General features: G+C 44.6%; 1 protein-coding gene across 4 annotated transcripts in view; it reads left to right on the top strand.

The window, feature by feature from the left end:
* Window positions 1-19,273, top strand: part of CAMSAP1 (calmodulin regulated spectrin associated protein 1) — a 35,770-nt gene extending 16,497 nt beyond the window's left edge. For 3 of the 4 annotated variants that reach the window (XM_058159105.1, XM_058159104.1, XM_058159102.1), the window contains 13 exons: window positions 2,157-2,298; window positions 3,574-3,713; window positions 3,812-3,908; window positions 4,633-4,777; window positions 6,238-6,329; window positions 7,846-7,930; window positions 8,955-11,388; window positions 12,849-12,985; window positions 13,513-13,721; window positions 13,823-13,925; window positions 16,279-16,394; window positions 17,521-17,639; window positions 18,938-19,273. In XM_058159105.1, the coding sequence (XP_058015088.1) occupies window positions 2,157-2,298; window positions 3,574-3,713; window positions 3,812-3,908; window positions 4,633-4,777; window positions 6,238-6,329; window positions 7,846-7,930; window positions 8,955-11,388; window positions 12,849-12,985; window positions 13,513-13,721; window positions 13,823-13,925; window positions 16,279-16,394; window positions 17,521-17,639; window positions 18,938-19,240 (4,122 nt within the window). In that variant the 3' untranslated portion in view covers window positions 19,241-19,273. The remainder of the gene's footprint in view (window positions 1-2,156; window positions 2,299-3,573; window positions 3,714-3,811; window positions 3,909-4,632; window positions 4,778-6,237; window positions 6,330-7,845; window positions 7,931-8,954; window positions 11,389-12,848; window positions 12,986-13,512; window positions 13,722-13,822; window positions 13,926-16,278; window positions 16,395-17,520; window positions 17,640-18,937) is intronic. The other variant, XM_058159103.1, reaches the window with a different exon arrangement.
* Window positions 19,274-22,892: the final 3,619 nt, after the last annotated feature.

Genomic DNA, 22,892 nt, shown 5'->3' with positions numbered 1-22,892 from the left:
TAAATAAGAGAATGTCTAGACTCTCCTTAAAAACCTCCAGTGATGCTCCCACAACTTCTGGTGGCAAGCTGTTCCACTGGTTAATTGTCCTTACCGTTGGGAAATTTCTCCTTAATTAGCTTCTTTCTTTGATTAGTTTCCAACCATTGTTGGAAGCCCTAGTGGCTTTGCAGAAATGCATTGGTCTATAGCACTTAGATAGCTGTGGAGCTCTCGCCTCACAATCAGGAGCCTGTGAGTTCGATCCTAGGTAGAGACAGATATTTCTCTCTCTGGGCACAGTGAGAATATATCCGCTGAACAAAACTCTGCATTGGCCACAGGAAGGGCATCCGGCCAGTATACACACCGCTAGCTCCGTTCAGTTGCCCAAACTCCACCCCGCAAGGGATTATGGGGTTGTTAAAAGATGATTAAATCGAAATTATATACGATTTCTGATTGCCAATTACGAAGCACATGCTGCATCTAGTGACTTAACGCTCCACGTTACAGTACGGTTCACATTACACAACAATTTGGGGAAAGCCTCATGCCGAATGAAAAGCAAGCCCTTCGCAAAAGAGTGTCACAATTCAAATGTTCGTAGGGGACCTTTGTCCCGTGGATTAAAAGTTTTTTTTTTCTTTTTCTTTTTGGCAATACGATTTCGAGATTTGGGCAAAGCTTCTCTTACCTCTTGCCTAGCGGATAGCCAATTTTGGAATTCGATGCAGCTTCTGCAACGTTGCATTTTCCCTTCTGCTCAGCTTCCAAGCAGGCAAGATCGATTGGCAAAAATAATTTCTCAGCTTTGGCTTTCCTCAAATATTTCATACGGAGAGGCATGGTGGCCTTACTTAGCTGAATGGCAAGTTTGTGTTTTATGTTTTGGGTTATTCTCGAGAAAAGCGGTTATAGCTCTGGTAAGTATCAGTTAAAAGGCTGTAAGAGCTCAGTATAATATTATGAAGTGTTGCATTTTTTTTTATTTTTTTACTTATTGTGCTTTTTCTGCTAAACTGGCGGAGTTTTCCGTTGCATCTTTTTTTTTTTTGCAATATTATTTGAAGTTTAAATATTTAAATTAATATATTTATATATTTCGATAATGTGCGAAGAATCTGTGGGGCGGCTTTGTGTGCTGGAAATGGTCGCCTTAATTATTTTGTCAGAGATAACTTACAAGTGAAGTAAGTTGTTGATTTGGAGCACCAAGGATCCGATTAATAGTTAAATTAGTATTTGTTGATAGTGGGTGGAAAAAGAGACATACCGTTGTAATGAAAATACTAATTAGATGATTACAAACCTTTTGCCTTCGTATTTTTCCCCCCGGTGTGTTTATTATGAATATTAGCGTAAAAAGAAGAGTATTCTTAAGAATATTAGCTTAGAAAGAAGAGTATTCTTAAGAATATTGGCTTTTGTGCAGGGTCGGTCTTTAGAAAGATGAATCCAAAGTTAGCAAACAAGTGCTCACAAAACCAAATGCTTGTACCAGCAAAAGGATTATAACCAGAGGTGAAATGCTCCCAGTTCGGACCGGATCGCCCGATCTGGTAGCGATGGCGGCGGGTGGTTCGGAGAACCGGTAGCAAAAATCCCTCCCCCCCCCGCCCATGCCCAACTGAGCCGCGTGATCATCAGAGGGTTTTTTTTGTTTTTTTTTACTTTTAAAACCATTTTTTCTTCGGCTGAAAAAATGCTTTTAAAAGTAAAAAAAAAAGCCTTTGATGATCGCACAGCTCAGCTGGGATCCTCAGAACCTTTTAAAAGCAATTTTTCTACAGCCTCTTTGGCCGAAGAGGTTATTAAACAAAATGCTTTTAAAAGTAAAAAGAAAAAGTTGGCCACGCCCACCCAGTCACATTACCCACCACCACCACCAAGCCACGCCCACAGAACCGGTAGTAACAAATTTTACATTTCACCCCTGATTATAAACACCTTGTAAAATAGAAAGTTGCTGGTTTAAATCAGGGCAGAAATATTTTTTTTGAAGAGCCCTGGGGAAACTTGTGTTCTAACTCAGCCTGGAATCTCATTGGCTGTCTTTGGGCCAATCACAATCAACCTCGAGAGTCATGGGTTGAAAAAACAACAACAACCCCATGAGGTCTGAATGAATGAAAAACGGGATGGCAAATCTCACAAGTTCTGCCTTCCTTCCTCAGGTACGTTACCGCCGAGATCATCTCTCGAGCCGACAGCTGCCCTTTTTCCCGTTACTTGAAGACCTGATGAAGGATTGTAGCGATGGAGCTGCTTTGCTGGCTGTCATCCATTATTATTGCCCTGAACAAATGAAGCTTGATGGTATGCCGGTAACAGAGTTTAAAAGAAACCTGGTTTCCAAATCCTGCCTGAATCGAACAGTTAGGAGATGCCAGAGTGATAGGGGACTGTCAGACCCTCCCTTAACTGTCTCTCATTGCCCACCTCCATATAACCAGTCGGTTTCAGGCAAGATGTTTTCATAACGGTCAATCCAAGCACATTTTGGTATGTAGCTCCCTCCTTCTTCCAGCTGGGTGACCTTGAAGCAGCATCTCGAGGAGATACTGCACTTACTTTCATTTCCCCAAGCATTCCCTCTTTCATTTCACCTCCCCACAGTTCGTGGCAGTTTGTCACCGCAGTAAAACACAAGCAAACATAAGTAGACAGCTGACTGTGATATTTGATTAATTGTGGTGTCCTTTATAAACTCTTATCTTATTCTAAGGGAGTTATCCAGTCACAGCGGGGGATATTCAGCTCACGTTAAAGCTCATTTTTGTCTGGTTGAAAGCAACGGAGCGAAATTGCTTCATTTTTGCTCAGATCAGATTTCTGGAGAGAGGGGGAAAAAAAGTCAGTTTCTTTGCCTTTATGGACAATAAATGATGTGTTGCAATTTTCCGTTATCCATAAGTTTCCTAAACAAGGCTGTTCCTTCCTTGTCACTGTTTTGGGACTTGAGAAACATGTGATTAATCCACCGTAGCTATTTTACACAACTACTGTCCGCAAAGCCTTTTGCATTACTATTTTTTATTTTTGCATTTTAGTATTTAATGACTACGGGCCTCACAGTTTATGGATTGATATTATAATATAGTTAGGCCGTGTGTAACTGACAGACTGGGTGCCAAATTGTTATTTATTTATTTATTATTTTACATTCTAGAATTTTTAACTGGATGTTCATCGTTTTCTTTGTTCCGGTCTCTGGCTTGAGATGTATTTTTCTATCATGCACATTTCATTCTTTCTGTCCGTCTTTTTTGCATCCTTTCCTTAATGATTGCATTCTACTAGTTCTTTGATATTTCCTGTGAATCTTATCCCGCGGCAAGTTGGCCATGGAAAGTTGGCTGCGGTGAATTGTCATAGACTCTCCTCTTCCCCCCCACACACAAAAATCCCTGCGTTTTCTGGATTTCGAGTCTTAGAATTTCTTTACTTCCTGTTGGCTGGGAAACCTTAATGTTGCAGCTTTGAAACGGTGTCAAATTCCCGATGATGTCCTCTGTCTGGAGCCATGGAAACGGAGAGGCTATTTTGGGGGTAATTCTCTTCTTTCCTTCCTTCCTTCCTTCCAATTCCTAGAAATCTGCTTGAAAGAGGTAACCTCGATTGCAGACAGCGTCTATAACATTCAGTTGCTTCGAGAATTTGCCAACGAGTACCTGAACAAATGCTTTTACCTCACTTTGGAAGATATGCTGTATGCCCCGTTAGTTCTAAAGGTAAGAGAGGGAAGGCGGCGAAAAACACTTTTCAATAACGTGCAGGAGATCTGATTTATATTCCTTCTCTCCCTCCCCCCCTTTCTTCTTTTTCCTAGCCCAACGTAATGGTTTTCATTGCTGAATTATTCTGGTGGTTTGAGAACGTCAAGCCGGATTTCGTACGCCCCAGGGACCTCCAAGAAGTCAAAGATGGTGAGTCATTTGGGCCGGGAGAATTCGTCGATGGTAGCGAAGACATTTTACAGTGGAATTGGTTTCCCTGTCTTTACCCTGAAGGATAATCTCAAGCCTTCTTCGTGTTCAAAATGGCAAATTGGTCTTCTTTTGTCAAGATGCTGAAAATGTCTAAAGAGGAGGGTGTTGTGGCCCTCTGATGGCCAGCGGAGCTGGCAGCAGAGTCGGACAGTGAGGAGGTTGGGGTGGAACTTGGGCCAGTCCTGGGGGCTGGCGAAAGCTCGGACGAGGGCTCTACATCAGAGGCAGAGAGGGAATTAGACAGCAGCGAGGCAAAGGAACTGCTGGAGCCTGTTCCCAGTGCACGCATGTGCAGAGCTGCCAGAAGACAAGAACAACTCAAAAAGCAGGCTGGGGAAGACCGTTTTTGCCCTCCCCAGACTCCTAGAAAGGCTCTGGAGGCTGGGGAAAGCAAAAAACTGGCCTATTGTGCCATCACATGCCGGGAGCGTGGGGAGGGGGGTTATATGCGTATGTGCGGGGGCAGGGCGCATAGAGTTATAGGTGTAGGCACGCGCACGCCACCGCTCCTGGCACATGATGGCAAAAAAGATTAGCCATCACTGAACTAGGGTTAAATCTTGTCTCATTGCTGCGAAATTAAATCTTAGCAAATTCTTTCAGCGTCTTTTTTTTTTTAAATGTCGGAGCTCCAGTTAACACTAACCCTGGTGTGTTATAGCTAAAACCATGTTGCATCAGAAGAGCAGCCGCCCGTCGGTACCCATTTCCAATGCCACAAAGCGGAGCTTCCTGCCGAGTCCGGCGGTCTCCAGTTCAGCTGACGTGCAGCCTCCGGCTCAACCCTCGCAGGAAACCTGCAGCAGGTACAACAAATGTCCTGAAATAGCTGGGATGGTTTCGGAAGCTAAGTAGGCAAAACTTTATGTCCTGTTAGGTCTGATCGGAGCGCTAGACTTTTAATGGAAGTCTCTGCTCCCTGTCCGCCTATGACTGAGAGAAATGTCCACGCTTCCTTCCCGTGAAGCGTTAATACCACTTTATGATACCTTGGTAAGGCCACACTTGGAATGCCTGCATCCAGTTTTGGTCGCCATGATGTTAAAAAAGATGTGGAGTCTCTAGAAAGAGTGCAGAGAAGAGCAACCAAGATGATGAGAGGACTGAAGACTAAAATATATGAGGAACGTTTGCAGGAACTTGGTATGTCTAATTTAATGAAAAGAAGGACTAGGGGAGACATGATAGCAGTTTTCCAATATATCAGGGCTGCCACAAAGAAGAGGGAGTCAAGCTATTCTCCAAAGCACCTGAAGGCAGGACAAGAAGCAATGGGTGGAAACTAATCAAGGAAAGAAGCAACTTAGAACTAAGGAGAAATTTCCTAACAGAACAATTAATCAGTGGAACAACTTGCCTGCAGAAGTTGTAAATGCTCCAACCCTGGAAGTTTTTAAGAAGATGTTGGATAACCATCTGTCTGAGATGGTGTAGGGTTTCCTTCCTAAGTAGGGAGTTGGACTAGAAGGCCTCCAAGGTCCCTTCCAACTCTGTTATTCTGTTCCTTGGCCCTCATGTTTCACCGCCATCCTCCCATACAAAGCGGGAAAGGAAATCCTAGTCTCCAAAGGACGCTTCCGAAAAGTGTAGAAGTCAAGAGGCAAATTTAATGGAGTCGGAAACGGACAAGTCTTTGCAGAAACAACCCCCGAGGTTAAACCTAGCCCAGAACACGAAGTGGGCAAGAAGAAGTGGGCAGTGGTTTCAGCCACTCGGCAGTAAAAATCAGTTCTCCAACTTTATTTTCTGGATTTATTCGTTAACATCTTGACCCAAATAATTTGGGACTTTTCCGGTTGTCCTACTTTTCCTCCGGGGATAATTTCATCCTGCAGTTTGAACTGCTTTGTGCTGTGACCTTGCCGGTCTGTTTTTTTTCCCTGTCTCCGTCGCTTCGTCCTCCCTAGCTGAGTTTACAATAATTAATTTTGAAGAAAAAAAACCCCGGAGGCTTAGATTCTTATTCACTCCTCTTTCCTTTTTTTAAAAACAAAAACAAAAAACCTTTGCTCCATTTTAAGACCACGTGCGTTGTCAATTTCAGAAGAACCTCAGTGCCTGATTGTCATTTTAGGCTGAATCGCACCTGACTTTGGTGATGTGTTTTTTTTTTTGTTTTTTTTTTTGTTTACTGTGATTGGCGTTTAGGGAGAAAAGCTTGGGAAGGGGTCAAGCGATAGGGGTTTCCTTTTGCCCAGTCTGTTTGAAAAGAAAGCCTGTTTTTTTAAAAAAACCATCTGACCCCCTCTGATGTGTTTCCCAACAGTAGCAAAGGAAGTCCTGCCTTCAGCCCGTCGCACCCCTTGCTGCCTTTAAGGCAGAAGCAACAGAAGGCGGTACAGGGGGAAGAAACCGCAGGTAAACTGCCCAATTCCCGTTCTTGTGGTTCATGTAGTAGCAACTTTCGAGATGGAGGGAGAGAGAGAGAATTGATGTCTGCAGGTCTCATGGCTGCAGAAGGGGCATCTAACCGTTTTAATACTGCCCTGAGAATGGATCGACCTTCCTTCCTTCCTTCCTTCCTACCTACCTACCTACCTACCTACCTACCTACCTACCTACCTACCTCAAAATTATAGAATTCACCTTCCTTCCTTCCTTCCTTCCTCCCTCCCTCCCTGGTCAAGGGCATCTCAAAATTATAGAATTCACCTTCCTTCCTTCCTTCCTTCCTTCCTTCCTTCCTTCCTTCCTTCCTTCCTTCCTTCCTCTCTCCCTCCCTCCCTCCCTGGTCAAGGGCACCTCAAAATTATAGAATTATAATTGTATGAATGAGTTAGGTTGGTAAATCGGTTTTGGGAAACAGTTGAGGACTGTTTTTGCTTTAGCAAGGAGGTTAGAAAACTACCTTTAAACCCTTCCTTCCTTCCCTTCCCTTTCCTCCCTCCTTTTTTCCTTTTCTTTCTTCTTGCCTTTTTCTTTCTTTTTTTTCTTTCCTCCCTCCCCGCTCCCTCTCTTTTTTCTTTATTTTTTCCTTCCTTCCTTCCTCCCTCCCTCCTTTCTTTCTTCTTTGCTTGCTTCCTTCCTCCTTTCCTCTCTCCTTCCTTTCTTCCTCCCTCCCTCCTTGTTCAAGAGCATCTCAAAATTATATAATTCATTAGACTCCCTCCCTCCCTCCTTTCTTCCTTCCTTCCCTCCCTCCGAATCCTTCCTTCCTTCCTCCCTTCCTTCCCTCCCTCCCATCTCAATTTCATGATTCTGGGAGGTTCAAAAACTGGTGACAAACAGCAGAAGAAACAAGAAAACAGTGACATTCATTTAAACTGCAATTTCAGGAAAAACAGATTCACCAGAACTTTAAAACGCAACCGCTGCATATATCTCCTGGCCCCTTCTCTTCCCCAGGTCCAGTGACAAATTACGCCTTTAAGGCCTTTTAAAAAAAGGACAGCTGGGTCTAATCCCTGGGGAGAATTGACATTTTGGAGGTCAGGTGCCATGCAAGTCCTCCCGCTTAATAAGGGTGATTGACATAATATGCCCTTATAACACCTCTACTTTTTCCAGCTGCCCCAGTTACCTTACTGGGAGCTTCTAATACCTTTCAAAAGGCATTAAAGGTCTCGCTCTCTCTCCCCGCCCACAGGCCCCGCTGCCTCCCCCGATCCCGTACAGGTGGTACAATCCTGTTGGATGAAGTTTTGCTTTATGTCCTTATGTTTCCGTGCATCTATTATTACTTCACTGCATTATTTTTACCCAAACTTAATTTTGAGGTTTACTAGTTCATTCAGGCTGTCCTGAGTCGAGTGTTTAGCAGGCCGCTATATAAATAGAACAAATATAGGTTGTTGTTGTTTTTTAAAGGATTTAAATATTGGCAAGCGTGTTTGTTAAAAACATTGCGTGATCTCTTGGTCCTTTTTTATTTTAGACCAACGGCATCGGTCTAATTCCTTGACTCGGGCAGATGGTCAGCCTCGGGATTCGATCCTTGCGTGGCCAGAGAAGAAGCAAAGGTAACCCCTGCCAGCTGCTTTGTGGACCAGGCCCGTTTAAAATAGGACAGCCTGCATTGAAGTTGCACCAAATAATCAAGTAACAGATTTCAAATCCCTGAGCGCTACTTGTAAAAGGCAGCAAACGTCAGTGGTTCTCTGTAAACCTGTAAGCCTTTTTTTAAAAAAATACTAAAAGTATATTTTTATTAGCCCAGACTTGGTCAACTCTGATATAGTGTTCTTTTCCTTTTAATTTGTGCTCTGTTCGATAAAATAGTTTTGTCTTTTTTAATATTTTAAGCAGTCCAGAGTTATCAGGGGGTAAGCTGGGTGGCCAATATATTTAATAGAAGGAAGGAAGGAAAGAAGGAAGGAAGGAAGGAAGGAAGGAAGGAAGGAAGGAAGGAAGGAAGGAAGATAAAGAGATAGAAAGATAGAGAGCGAGAGAGGGTTGGATGATTGATAAAGATAGATGATAGATAAGGATGGATGGATGGATATATATATATATATATATATATATATATATATATATATATATATAGATAGATAAATAAAGATAGATAGATAATACTGACAGACAGACAGACAGACAGATAGATAGATGATAGATAGATAGACAGACAGATAGATAGAGGTTAGATATATATATATATATATATATATATATATATATATATATATATATATTAGGGAGAGAGAGAGATAATAGATGATTAGATAAATAAAGATAGATAGATAGATAGAGAGACAGACAGACAGACAGACGTGTGTGTGTATACACATAGACAGAAGGAAGAGGGAGAGAGAGATGAGAATCAGGATAATCAGGACAGACAGACAGACAGACAGATAGATAGATAGATACAGACTGACAGACAGACAGTTGAGAAGTAAAAGAGAGAGAATGACAAAGATAAGTGAGAGAGGGATGATAGATAGATAGATAGATAGATAGATAGATAGATAGATAGAGGTTAGATATATATATATATATACTCTCCTCTCCCCAAAGCATACTTCTAATAGTTGTCTCTTTTAGGCCCCTTTCGCAACCCGCACCGTTTGGTCTTCACCATACGGCGAGCAGCGATGCGGACCCCAGCTCCGGCGATAGCATCAGCCTGGCCAGGTCCATCAGCAAAGACAGCCTAGCGTCCAACATCGTCAACATCACCCCAAAACAGCAGTTCCCTTCTGCGCCCATGAAAACCAGCGGGAAAAGCTTGCTGAACAACGTGGAGATGGAAGACGACGAGGAAGAACTGATCGCCATCATTCGCCCCGGTGCCACCCCTAACCATGGCGGCCTGGAACTTCAGTGCACTCCGCCAGCTCGTTCTCCCGGCTTTGTCGGCACCGCCTGGACTCCGAAATCCCCCAGCGAAGCTACGGACAGTAAACCAGAAAGCTTTTTCCTGGAACCGCTACTGCCTGCCGTTTTACGGCCAGCCAAGGAGAAGCAGGTCACCAATAAGGAGGACGAATGCGGAGAAGGGAAAGCGAGAGGTTACGTGCCCAAGAGACCGAGCGAGGGGCATGCGGCTTTGGCCCGTAAGAAAACCAACGGCGGTCACGGCGATCACAGCCTTAACAGGACTTTTAACCTGGGTTCTAGTTCTGAACTAACCGTGATCGCAGGCCCCAGTTTGGCAGAGCCAGTCATCCATCACTCGGACGTCAGGATGGAACCCTTTTGCCCCCAAGCAAGCAGCAGTTTAGAGCCCTCCTCTCAAGAGCGGCCATTCGCGGGCTTCTTCCTGCACGCCGCCAAAGAGGAGGAGGAGACCGTGTCCAGCAGCGGCAATAATCTCTGTTATCTGAAAAGCCCCAGTTCCCACCGGGCGGAGACCTCGTGGACGATGGTCAGGCAGGATTCCGACTCGTCCATTCTAGACATGGAGGAAGCCGACCAAGACCTGGCGGCCGAGGAGCACCCTCTGATCGCCAAGTACATCGGAGAGGAGGAATCCGCCAAGCTTCAGGAAGACATGAAAGTCAAGGAGCACGAAGACAAAGACGACGCCAGCGGGCGATCCAGCCCGTGCCTGAGCACCATTTCCCAAGTGAGCAGCGTCTCCATGACCAGCGGGAGTGCCCGGATGACCAGCTTTGCGGAGAGGAAGCTCCAAAGGCTGAACAGTTACGAAACGAAATCCAGCACGAGCAGCTCGCAGAAAACCACTCCGGACGGATCCGAGTGTTGTCCGGCTCCGCTCACCACTTGGAAACAGAGGCGGGAGCAGAGTCCCACCAGACAGAGCAAAGACAACGTGAATATCTTGGCGTCGGAGTTGGTCCAGCTCCACATGCAGCTGGAGGAGAAGCGGCGGGCCATAGAGGCTCAGAAGAAGAAGGTGGAGGCCCTTTCCGCCAGGCAGAGGCTAAAGCTCGGCAAGGCGGCCTTCTTGCACGTGGTGAAGAAAGGGAAAGGGTCGGAGACCTCGCCGTCCCTGAAGCCGGAGCACTTCGCCAAAGAGTTCTCCGGGCACAACGGGGAAGGCCTGGAGGAGGACGCTTTGAATTCCAAAACGGCAGAGGTGTTCCTTACGAAAGAGGAGGTGGTGGCGGGTGAAGACGAAATCCCCAAAGGGAAGGTTCAGGAGACGGTCAGCTTCGTGGAGGAGAGCATTTCCAGAGAGCCCACCATCCACGAAATCGAGAAAAGCAAGAGGGTCTCGGCGGCTCTCCTGGAAGAGAGCATCGACTCCGCCGACCTCAACGAATGTGACCTTTCCATCGAAAAGCTAAACGAGACCATCAGCACCCTTCAGCAGGCCATCCTGAAGATATCTCAGCAGCAAGAGCTTCTCATGAAGGCCCCAACCCTGTCCTCAACCCGCGGAGGCTCTCAGGACCAAAAGATCAAAGCCCCTGTCCATTTTGTGGAGCCCCTCTCCCCTCCCGGCACCAATAATCTCCGCAAGCCATCCCGGCTCGTTCAAGGCCGGAATCCCCGTTCGGGTAGGCCATCCGAACTCAAAGTGGCCAAGGACCGTCCCCATACCACGCCTCGCATCAAGACCCCGACGCCCAGCGTGGACACCTTGCCCCACTTGAGACAATTCCCACCCAACAATTCACCCAAGGTGCCAGCCGAAACGGGTCTTGAAAACAACCTGGCCCCAGGTAGCGCTCCGCAAGAGAAACTTTCCTTTGAGAGTTACCGGCTCTGCGACGACAATCAGAGAGGAGAGGCATTCGTTTTGTCCTTTTCCAGGGACACCAACGTCCTCTCGGAAGCCATCAAGGATGAGAACAGCAACGTGGAGGACTTCCATCATCACCTTGCCTGTTTTGATGTCTCGGGCAAGGAGAACGTCTCGGTGGAAGAGCCTTCCAAGAGCAAAGGCAGCCTCATTGAAGTGGACCTCTCGGATTTAAAAGTCCGCGACGAAGACGTGGAAAGCCAAGGCAGCTCTTCGGATTTAATCAATGAAATGGACCAGAAATCAGGCTTCGGGTTCTTCTTTAAGGTAAGGGCCGCCAAGATCTTTAAAAAAACGATTTGGAATCATTCTGGTTCCCACACCTGCTTCTTATGTTTAGAATAGAATGGGAATAGGAAGAATAGGAATAAGAAAAGAATAAGGCTAAAACATTTGTCATTGACTATTGTTTTGGGTGCAATAATTAAAAGGAAATGGGGAAGACGTTTTGCTAAGGTGTTGATGCGATCAGTGGGGGGCTCTAGTTCGTTGATAGATAGATAGATAGATAGATAGATAGATAGATAGATAGATAGATAGATAGATAGATAGATAGATAATCGATAGTTAGATGGAAGATAGATAGATAGATAGATAGATAGATAGATAGATAGATAGATAGATAGATAGATAGATAGATAGATAGATAGATATCGGTAGATGATAGATAGGTAAGTATATAGATAGATGGATTGATTGATGGATGGATGGATAGATAGATAGACAAACAGACAGACAGACAGATAGACTCTAGTTAGTTTATAGATAGATAGATAGATAGATAGATAGATAGATAGATAGATAGATAGATAGATAGATAGATAGATAGATAGATATCGGTAGATGATAGGTAGGTAGGTATATAGATGGATTGATGGATGGATGGATGGATGGATGGATAGATAGATAGATAGATAGATAGATAGATAGATAGATAGATAGATAGATAGATAGATAGATAGATACTGGTAGATAGATATCGGTAGATGATAGGTAGGTAGGTATATAGATAGATGGATTGATGGATGGATGGATGGATGGATGGATGGATGGATGGATGGATAGATAGACAAACAGACAGACAGACAGACAGACAGACAGATAGACTCTAGTTAGTAGATAGATAGATAGATAGATAGATAGATAGATAGATAGATAGATAGATAGATAGATAGATAGATACTGGTAGATAGATATCGGTAGATGATAGGTAGGTAGGTATATAGATAGATGGATTGATGGATGGATGGATGGATGGATGGATGGATGGATGGATGGATGGATAGATAGACAGACAGACAGACAGACAGACAGACAGACAGACAGACAGACAGACAGACAGACAGACAGACAGACAGACAGACATGTATGTGTGTGTGTCCTGGGTTGTTGTTTTTTTCCTTCTCAACAGAGATCAAAATTGCACAATTCGGAAGTCCCGTGCGCAGGAGAGATCTGCATAGTTGAACCTTTGGTCGTCAAAGGCCAAACTAAAAATGCCCTGTTGTTTAGTTTAAAAACTTTCAGATTCCGAGAGCAATATAAAAGATCCCGAAAGGCATATCAGGATCTTGGGGGAGATCTATCAGCTAGCCCAGGGGTTAGCTACTGCACTTTATTGTAAACCGATGAAATGACAATTGTACGGTTAGGAAAACCACCGTCGGTGTATTTTGTCCGTTATCGATCCAGGCAATATTTTGACGTACTTCCTTCTCTTCCCCTAGGATGAACAGAAAGCTGAAGATGAGCTGGCGAAGAAACGCGCCGCTTTTCTCTTAAAACAGCAGCGCAAGGCGGAAGAGACCCGGCTTCGAAAACAGCAGCTGGAGGCAGAAGTTGAACAAAAGAGGGACGAAGCTCGGTAAATATCCCCCCCCCTCCTTCAATAAGGAAGAAGAAAGGTGTAGGACAGAGGTGTTGAACTCGATTTTATTGAGGGCCACATTAGGGTTGTGTTTGACCTCGGGGAGGGCGGGGGATGTGGCCAGGGTAGGTGTGACCAGCATGCCGTCACTCTTGTCGGGGGCACTCGTGGTAGGCTCATGGGCCCCGTTTTGGGCCGCGACGGCCTCCAGCCCTCTGCCAGTCAAAATGGACCTGGCGCCACACACACACACCCCGGACTGTTTTCATTGGCAGAAGTTTGCAGGAGGCGGAGCCTGGGACGGCCTCACATGGCCCTTCCGAAGTCCGTTTTCACTGGCAGAGCCACCCCAATCCGCTGTTTCCAGGGCAGCTCCATGGGCCAGATCTAAGCACCCCACGGGCCGGATCCGGCCCCCCCAAACCTCGCGTTTGACACCCCTGTTGTAGGAGCTGGTTGTGGGCGACTTCACCATTCCCTTTGCCCATCTCCGAGAGTCTGGAATCCCTCCTTCATTTTTGCAGGCGAAAAGCTGAAGAAGACCGTCTGCGGAAAGAGGAAGAAAAAGCCCGCCGGGAGCTCATCAAACAAGAGTATTTGCGGCGAAAGCAGCAGCAGATTTTGGAAGAACAGGGCTTAGGCAAACCCAGACCCAAAGCGAAGAAGCCGCGGCCAAAATCGGTCCATCGGGAGGAATCCTACAGCGATTCGGGGACCAAGTATTCCTCTACCCGTAAGGCCCAGCTCGCTTTTGGACTTTTTTGAGTTGATCTGGTGAAGCTCTGAATTGTTTCTGTGTGTTGACAATGTCTCCCCCTTTCCTCTTTTGGTCAGCTGATAACCTGAGCAGCGCCCAATCGGGATCGAGTTTGTCCTTGGCATCTGCAGCCACAACTGAGCCGGAGAGCATCCATTCGGGAGGCACACCTTCCCAAAGGTAAGCGCACCTGTGAAGAGAAAGTTTGGGCCTTTGGGAATAAAAGGAGGGTGTTTCCTTCCTGCCTTGTTCGACTACGAAGCAAGAATTTCAGCTGGCCAGTCACGGTCTTTCGTCTGGAACTACATCTCCCTTTAGAAGTACATTTGCAAAACAACTATCGGGAAACGAATGAACCATCTGCTAACTTATCTGTAGAAAGATATCCCAGGTGAATTATTTTCCAGCTTTCCCCCCCAAAAAGTATAGACTAGAACAGGGGTCACCAACTTTTCGGACCTCAGGGACTGCTAAATTCATAATTTTAAATCCCGTGAACCACTAATATGATTTTTTTAAAAAGATAAATAGAATAGAATAGAATAGAATAGAATTGTTATTGGCCAAGTGTGATTGGACACACAAGGAATTTGTCTTGGTGCATACGCTCTCAGTGGACATAAAAAGACAAGATACGTTCATCAAGGTACAACATTTACAACACAATTGATGGTCAATATATCAATATAAATCATAAGGATTGCCAGCAACAAGTTATAGTCATACAGTCATAAATGGAAAGAGATTGGTGATGGGAACTATGAGAAGATTAATAGTAGTGCAGATTCAGTAAATAGTTTGACTGTTGATGGAATTATTTGTTTAGCAGAGTGATGGCCTTCGGGAAAAAACTGTTCTTGTGTCTAGTTGTTCTGGTGTGCAGTGCTCTATAGCGTCGTTTTGAGGGTAGTAGTTGAAACAGTTTATGTCCAGGATGCGAGGGATCTGTAAATATTTTCACGGCCCTCTTCTTGATTCGTGCAGTATACAGGTCCTCAATGGAAGGCAGGTTGGTAGCAATTATTTTTTCTGCAGTTCTAATTATCCTCTGAAGTCTGTGTCTGTCTTGTTGGATTGCAGAACCGAACCAGACAGTTATAGAGGTGCAAATGACAGACTCAATAATTCCTCTGTAGAACTGAATCAGCAGCTCCTTGGGCAGTTTGAGCTTACTGAGTTGGCGCAGAAAGAACATTCTTTGTTGTCTTAAATAGCATTTAGTGCAATATAAAATTAAAATGCAAATAATTTTTCTGGGGACCACCAAAATTTTCTCACGGACCACCAGCGGTCCATGGACAACCGGTTGGTGACCGTTGGACTAGAACATAACTCTTATCTCATTTTGTTTTCCTTTTTGGAAACGAAGGAAGTGAAAGCAGGAGGAGGTGAGGTGAGGTGTGTTTGCATTGGGCAAGTTTCTCTTGTTCCTTGGCCAGAGATAATCCATGTGAAAATATAGGAGGTGGGCAGGCGGGTGGGTTCCATGCTGCTCTCAGACCTTGGATGTTTTCTTTCAGACCTTTCATTACCCAACTAGGCAGCAACATCAGTGCTAGTGAGTGTGGCTTGCTCCCAGTTTATATATAGTAGCTCCAAGCTTCGATGTTTTCTTGAAGACATTTCATAACCCAACTAGGTAGCGTCATCAGCGCTAGTGAATATGACTTGCTCCCAGTTTATATACAGTAACTCTGAGCTTGGACGTTTTCTTTCAGACATTTCATAACCCAACTAGGTAGCGTCATCAGCGCTAGTGAATATGACTTGCTCCCAGTTTATATACAGTAACTCTGAGCTTGGACGTTTTCTTTCAGACATTTCATAACCCAACTAGGTAGCATCATCAGCGCTAGTGAATATGACTTGCTTCCAATTTATATACAGTAACTCTGAGCTTGGTTGTCTTCTCGCGGACGATTTGTTGTCCAGCTCAGTAACACTGATGATGTTACCTAGTTGGGTCATGAATTGTCTTCCAAGAAAACAACCAAGCTCAGAGAGCACCAAGGGCTCCCCTTTTTTTCATTCCTGAGCTACAGATTATTCCGCTTTATTGAAAATAAAGGGGAAGATCCTTCTCTGTGGGGGCTTCTACCCTTTGGAACGAACTCCCCCCTAGTTTGCGTCAATTGCCTGACCTTCGGTCCTTCCGCCGCGAACTGAAAACGCATTTATTCATTCGAGCGGGACTGGCTTAAACTTTTTAAATTCTTAAATTTTTAATTTTTAAATATTAATTTTAATTGGGGTTGTAATTTTATGAATTTTAAGGGTTTTTAAGTCTAAACATTTAAAATTTTTGGGCCAATTATTGAATAAGTTTTTTTAATTCTCTGTTTTCATTGTACATTGTTATTGTTTTATACTGGCTGTACACCGCCCTGAGTCCTTCGGGAGAAGGGCGGTATAAAAATCTAATAAATAATAATAATAATAATAATAATAATAATAATAATAATAATAATAATAATAATAATAATAATAATAATAATAAAATATACAGCTCATGGGATTTTGTTTCCTCCGGCAGGGTGGAGTCCATGGAATCCTTGCCCATCTTGAGCAGGAACCCAAGCCGAAACATGGAGCGGGATTGGGAGAACACTTCGACCGCCTCTTCCATTGCCTCGGTGGCCGAATATACAGGTGAGGGGATGGATCTTAGCAGTTTCTCTCTCTCAGTTTGACCTTTCACCCAAAGGGAAATGCCCAGAGGTGGGCATCGTATAACGTAACAATCGGTTTGCCCAGCATCGAAAATGTGAGTTAATGCATGCTTTCCACGCACGACTTCAAAAACACGGCGATATAGGACGGAATAGTGCCGGGGCAAGTGGCCAGGCCAACCTGCTGGCCGGAACTACCAGTTCGCTCGAACCGGTCCAAACCGGCAGCAGCTCTCCACTGGAAACGCCAGTGCTGAGCAGGAGATTTCAAGTTGGCCACCTCTTTTGAAACAAAAGGGCAGGGTGGGCGAGCGGGTGGAGCTATTAAAGGGTTGGATTCGGTGCAGTGAATGCTTCACCTGCTTACAAAACCACTGTGGTGTGGCACAGTGGTTAGAATGTGGTACCGCAGGTTAATTTTGCTGCCTGCAAGTTCGGCAGTTCGATCCTGACCAGCTCAACATTGATGTCAGGCTACCTCCGACTATAATTAGGAAAGAATTCACCTTGACTTCATTTGGAATAAAGACAAGTACTTTTACTTTTTACAGTCTTGATAGCAGCCAAGCTAAGTTGGATCTGAGACAAAATATGGCTAACATATCATATCCCCCCAATTGTCCCTCCTCCTCCAGGAGGTCAGGCTGGTCTGGTCCAATGCCAGCTCCTTCTCGGCCCCTCGTGGTAATCTTCTTCCACAGGTCTCTAGATGTCAGTCATCTTAGGAATGCAGTGTCTGTTAGAAAAACCCGCGCTGATAACACTCAGTCGTTAATCATCCCTCCCCCACTGTTATGTCAGCCGACACTCTTAATAGGCTCCTTTCCCTTACCCTGTACGGTGGTATGATACATCTCATTTCCTTAATAGTTTTATAATACAGAAATAAACATTTCACATTCTAGCTACTGATATAATCATTCAAAAGTATATGAAGATTGGAGTGGAGGCTGACAGTTGATTTCGGCCTTCCATCTTTCCCAGGTCGGTAAAATGAGGACCCAGATTGTTGGGGGCAAGAGGCTGACTCTGTAAAACGGCTTAGGAGGGGGCTGTAAAAGCACCGTGAAATCTAAGTCTTAAGTGCTATTGCTAACTCTTTCCAGGCCCAAAGCTCTTTAAGGAGCCCAGCAGCAAGTCCAACAAGTCCATCATCCACAACGCCATCTCCCACTGCTGCCTTGCTGGAAAAGTGAACGAGCCTCATAAGAATTCCATCTTGGAGGTGAGTCTTTCTCAGGGGTTTGGGAATCAGTTGGTCATCTGTTAAAGGAGGCGGATTGGCTCCCAATTTTCTTGGGGGGGAAAGCGCCTTTTCCCAAGCTTCTACCGGAGGGTGGTCTCTGAGCTTGGTGGTTTTCTTGCAAACATTTCATTACTCAACTAGGTAACCTCATCAGTGTTAGAAGGAAGTGGGGTGTGTGGAGAGGAGGAGGAGGAGGACCGTAGGGGCTTTGGTGTCTCTGGGGTCGGTTGTTTTCTTGCAGATCTCTCATGACCCAACGGGCCTCTGAGTGGCTCAGGCTGCTAATGCAGTCTGTTATTAACAGCAGCTGCCTGCAATTACTGCAGGTTCGAGTCCCACCAGGCCCAAGGTTGACTCAGCCTTCCATCCTTTATAAGGTAGGTAAAATGAGGACCCAGATTGTTGGGGGCGATAAGTTGACTTTGTATATAAATATACAAATAGAATGAAGACTATTGCTAACATAGTGTAAGCCGCCCTGAGTCTTCGGAGAAGGGCGGGATATAAATGCAAATTAAAAAAAACTAAAAAAAAAAACTAGGTAACCTCATTTATTTTATTTTATTTATTTATTTATTTAAATTCCTAGACCGCCCTTCTCCCGAAGGACTCAGGGCGGTTTACAGCCATATAAAAAACAACATTACAAATGTTAAGATAATTTAAAATGAAATATTTAAATTTAGGCTAACTCCATTTAAAAACCCATTTAAAATTCCCAATTAAAACTATCAGGCCAGTCCTGCGCATGTTTTCAGCTCGCGTCGAAAAGTCCGGAGATCCGGAAGTTGGCGGATACCTGGCGGTAGTTCGTTCCAGAGGGTTGGAGCCCCCACAGAGAAGGCCCTCCCCCTGGGGGTCGCCAGACGACATTGTCTAGCCGACGGCACCCCAAGGAGGCCCAATTCTGTGGGAGCGCACTGGTCGCTGGAAGGCCGTCGGTCGCAGTAGGCGGTCCCGTAAATAGCCAGGTCCTATGCCATGAAGCGCTTTAAAGGTGGTAACCAATACCTTGAATTGCACCCGGATGATCACCGGAAGCCAGGGCAGCCTACGCAGGAGTGGTGTTATATGGGAGCCACGAGTGGCCCCCTCTATCACCCGCGCAGCTGCATTCTGGACCAGTTGAAGCCTCCGGGTGCTCTTCAAGGGGAGCCCCATGTAGAGAGCATTACAGTAGTCCAGTGCTACTGGACCTAAAAGCCCCCCCCCCCCCCCGCATTCCTTAAACCCTTAGCTTTTCCTGGCCCTCAAATAATCTTCTCTTCTGCCCACAGGAGCTCGAAAAAAGCGAAGCCAACCACTACATCATCTTATTCCGCGACGCCGGTTGCCAGTTCAGAGCACTTTACTGCTACCATCCCGACACCGAAGAAATCTACAAGCTGACCGGAACAGGCCCAAAGAGCATCACCAAGAAAATGATCGACAAGCTGTACAAATACAGTTCGGACAGGAAGCAGTTTAACCAGATCCCGGCCAAAACCATGTCGGTCAGCGTAGACGCGCTGACGATTCACAACCACTTGTGGCAATCCAAGCGACCCGCCGTGCCAAAGAAGACCCAGAATCGTAAATGACACTAAAAAAACAAAACACTAAAAACAAAACAACGGGGCTAGATTTCATCGCTGAGGGGGGTATCCCACGAGCGGAACCATAAACCATGTTTCTTTTAAAAAAAAACAAAGGAAAAGAAAAGCAGGTTCTTAAACACGGATGCAAGGATGATATGATGTTTCCTTTTTTGTTTTTTGGGGACGCGACCGGTTTGCCGGTTCGGTTCGGTGTGGATACTTAGATGGCTGCTATACCCATCGCTGACTTCTCGCGAGAGACCAGACCCGAAGCTGGCGATTTACTGGTTTTGGTTTTTTTGTTTTTGTTTTAAAACTTGAAGCTCTTCATTGGTACCAGTTGGGAATCCCTCTTTTTTTTCCCTTCCTTCTTTCCGATTCAACACTCCTGCAAAAAAAGAAGAAGAAGAAAAGGACGCCGTCTCAAAAGTTGGCAGAGCTGCAGTTTAGGAAGGGACAGAAAGACCCGAATAGCGGAAAACCCTTTAAGAAAAAAAAACTCATTTTTTTTCCTTCTGGATTCCTTAAAAACTGCGTTTTTACTGCCAATGTTAAGTCAGGCTCTTATTTCTGGGAGGATGGGATGGGTGAGAAGGGGAAGCCCAGCCTACCCCGTCGCCCACTCCTCGGCTCAGTTTACCTGCAGTATCCCATTTCTCGACCGTACGCGCGCTGACTGAGAGATGTCAAATTGGCCTCTTTTTAAAAAAATAAAAAAATTTTAAAAAACAGAGACAGAGGACATATGCAAAAAAAATAAACAAGTTGTGACGGCTTGCAAACTTTTCGGGCAAAACCACAATCATGAAGAAACAAGAGAGGTGCTACTGGCTTGGATGAGCTCGTTTGAAACTTGACATGGCAAAACTAGACAAACAAAAACAAACCCTCAACCCTTGGATTTTCTGATTCGTCTTCTCCCTCGCCCTTCTGTTTCGTTCCTTTGTTGGACTAGGAATAGCGGAACGTTTTTTTTTTCTCACTCCGAGCACGTTAACTCTCCGTCGAATGGTGCACTCAAGTTATTCACCGATGCTTTTTTAAAAAATAATAATAATGATAATAATAATCATGTTAAAAGTCATACCCTGCTACTTTTTGTCCTGTCCTCTGTCTGTCTGTCCTTTGCTGGATGAACAGCATGCTCTTAATGAAGGAGTATGTTCCTTTTCTTTCTTTCTTTCTTTCTTTCCCCCCACCCCTTTTTAAGTTTTTCCGCGGGACTCTTTTTAATTTGGGAGGGGGGGAACGGACGCGATGAGACAACGCCGTATACGAAAAGCCAGCCGATTTCCCACCCGACGACGGCGGTGGGGGGGGGCGGCAAGTTTTTAAAACAAATCTTGTGTTTGGTTTGAAAGCTCAAAAGTGGCTTTTGGGGGTGGGAGTTGTTTGGTTTGGGTTTTTTTTTCCCACCCTCCTTTCCCTCCCCTTTCGTCTTGAAATATTAAACCTTTGAGTTGAAACCTTTATAAACCTGTGTGTGCTTTCACCTTAACAAACCAACCCAAACCAATCAATTTTTCACAATTGGGAAATTAAACGATGCAAGAAGCTTGGATGAGGAGGATGTGTTTTTAAAATGTCTCTTTCCCCTGGAAGGCACGCTAAAAGAAATTCCGTGGCCTTCAACCTTTTCAGACTTTACTGCTTGGAGATATATAAATATATGTGTGTGTGTGTGTGGGTATATATATATATTTTCTGACAAAGGTTTTAGTTTGCACATGTTTACTTCTACTTGAAATGTTACTTGAAGATCTTTTTGAGTCGTGCAGAAATGCTCTTTCTAACACTAGAGACGAACGAAAGAGACGAAAACACACACCCTTGCATGGTTATTTATGAACCTAGAAAAAGAATAATAACGGGAGGGCAAAAACGACTTTTGTATAGAGCGAGGCGAGAAACTGCGTTCTTAACACTAAGCTAGAAATGGAGGTGGGGGGGAAACTCAAGATGGTCTTCCGCTGTTGGCCATTCCTTCCCTCGGATCGTTCGTTTTAAATAGATTGTAAATTTTGTTCGATAGTCGATTATCTTGTAAATAAGGCTTCGTTTCTTAAACTATTCAGAGGATTCAACGTGGTTGTGAGCAAATTTTTTTTTTTTGTTACATGCTCTCTTCATGCTTGATTTTTTTTTCTCACTGTTTGATATACGACATATTTATTTTATGGAAGCACTGAAAATAAAGGTCATCATCCGATTTTGGTTATTCCATGCATTTTATATTTGTGTGTGTGTGTGTGTGTTTAAACGTGTGTCAACATAGGCACGAGCCTTTAAAGATGCATTTGGTTATGTTCCTGCATGTCACAGGCTGTTTATTATCATTTATTGTTTGCCAAAGCCAGTTATGATTTTAATGCCACAGGTTTTAAAACACGTTAAACCATTGCGCATGGATTTTTCTTTTTCTTTTCATTTTCACCTTATAGGGGTGAGTTACCTATAGGTCTGTGATTCTCAGCCTTTCCTTTAAATACCATTGATCCCCAAAACATAACTGCAGATTTAAATAAAAAAATTTTCAAGCCTTTGTGGCGACATCGTGGCCCCCCCCCCAGACCACAGATTGATAACGGCTGCTATAAATTATCGCCAAAAATGGTTTGCTAATGGGATTAATGCAGGGGTGAAATGCTCCCAGTTCAGACCGGATCACCCGATCCGGTAGCGATGGCAGCCGGTGGTTTGGAGAACCGGTAGCAAAAATCCCTGCCCCCCCCTTGCCCTCCCCCCTCGCATGCCCAGCTGAGCTGTGCGATCATCAGAGGCTTTTTTTTTTAACTTTTAAAAGCATTTTTTCCTTCGGCCGAAAAAATGCTTTTAAAAGTAAAAAAAAAAGCCTCTGATGATCGCACAGCTCAACTGGGATTGTCAGAACTCTTTCAAACCATTTTTTCTACAAGCTCTTCGTCCAATGTAAAAATAAAAGCTTTTAAAGGGTTCTGGCGATCAGGCAACACACCTGGGATCATCAGAACCCTTTAAAAACATTTCTTCTACAACCTCTTCGGCCAATGCCACCCCAAATTTGTTGACAGGTAAATAAACTTAGGGGAAGCCATTTGCTTTAGTTGCTGGTGCACTTTGCAAACAGGTTCAAGTAAGTAAACTGAATGTACTCAAAACCTGGTTAGTAGGCTAGTTGAAAACAAACCGACTAGCTGAGTTCAGAGAATGGGCAAAGCCACAAGAAAACAAACCAAGGTTAACGGTAACTAGCTTTACCATGTTTTCAGACACAGCTGCTGTTCTTAGCTAGTTCAACCTGTAAAAACCCAGCTTGAATGAAAAAACGAAAAACTGGAATGTGGCTTAAAATGTGTGAACTGAGCCTTCAGCGTGAAATTACTTAGTGGAGCCCAGTGCAAGCGAAAAAGACAGTTCCTTCTACGGCAGGAAATAGGAGTGAAAAACAGCACCTCTACCGAGAAAAAGCACATGAGTCGGGGGGGAAAAAGTTTTCCTTTCACCTACCACGACAGGTTGGGAGACACCAAGGTGAAAATGCACAAGCCAGGTGAGACCTGACGTATTGCGCATCCTGGCAAACCTCTGATCCACCTCTGTGTTTAGTTTATGCAAATATTATAAGCATCAGAGTAAAGTAGAGTAGAGTAGGAATGGAGTGGAGTAGAGTAGTGTA

The sequence above is a fragment of the Ahaetulla prasina genome, chromosome 16, assembly GCF_028640845.1.
Source record: "Ahaetulla prasina isolate Xishuangbanna chromosome 16, ASM2864084v1, whole genome shotgun sequence".
In the NCBI taxonomy this organism is placed as follows: Eukaryota; Metazoa; Chordata; class Lepidosauria; order Squamata; family Colubridae; genus Ahaetulla; species Ahaetulla prasina.
The sequence above is the reverse complement of the archived record's forward strand: the minus strand, read 5'-3'. Positions and strand labels throughout refer to the sequence as shown.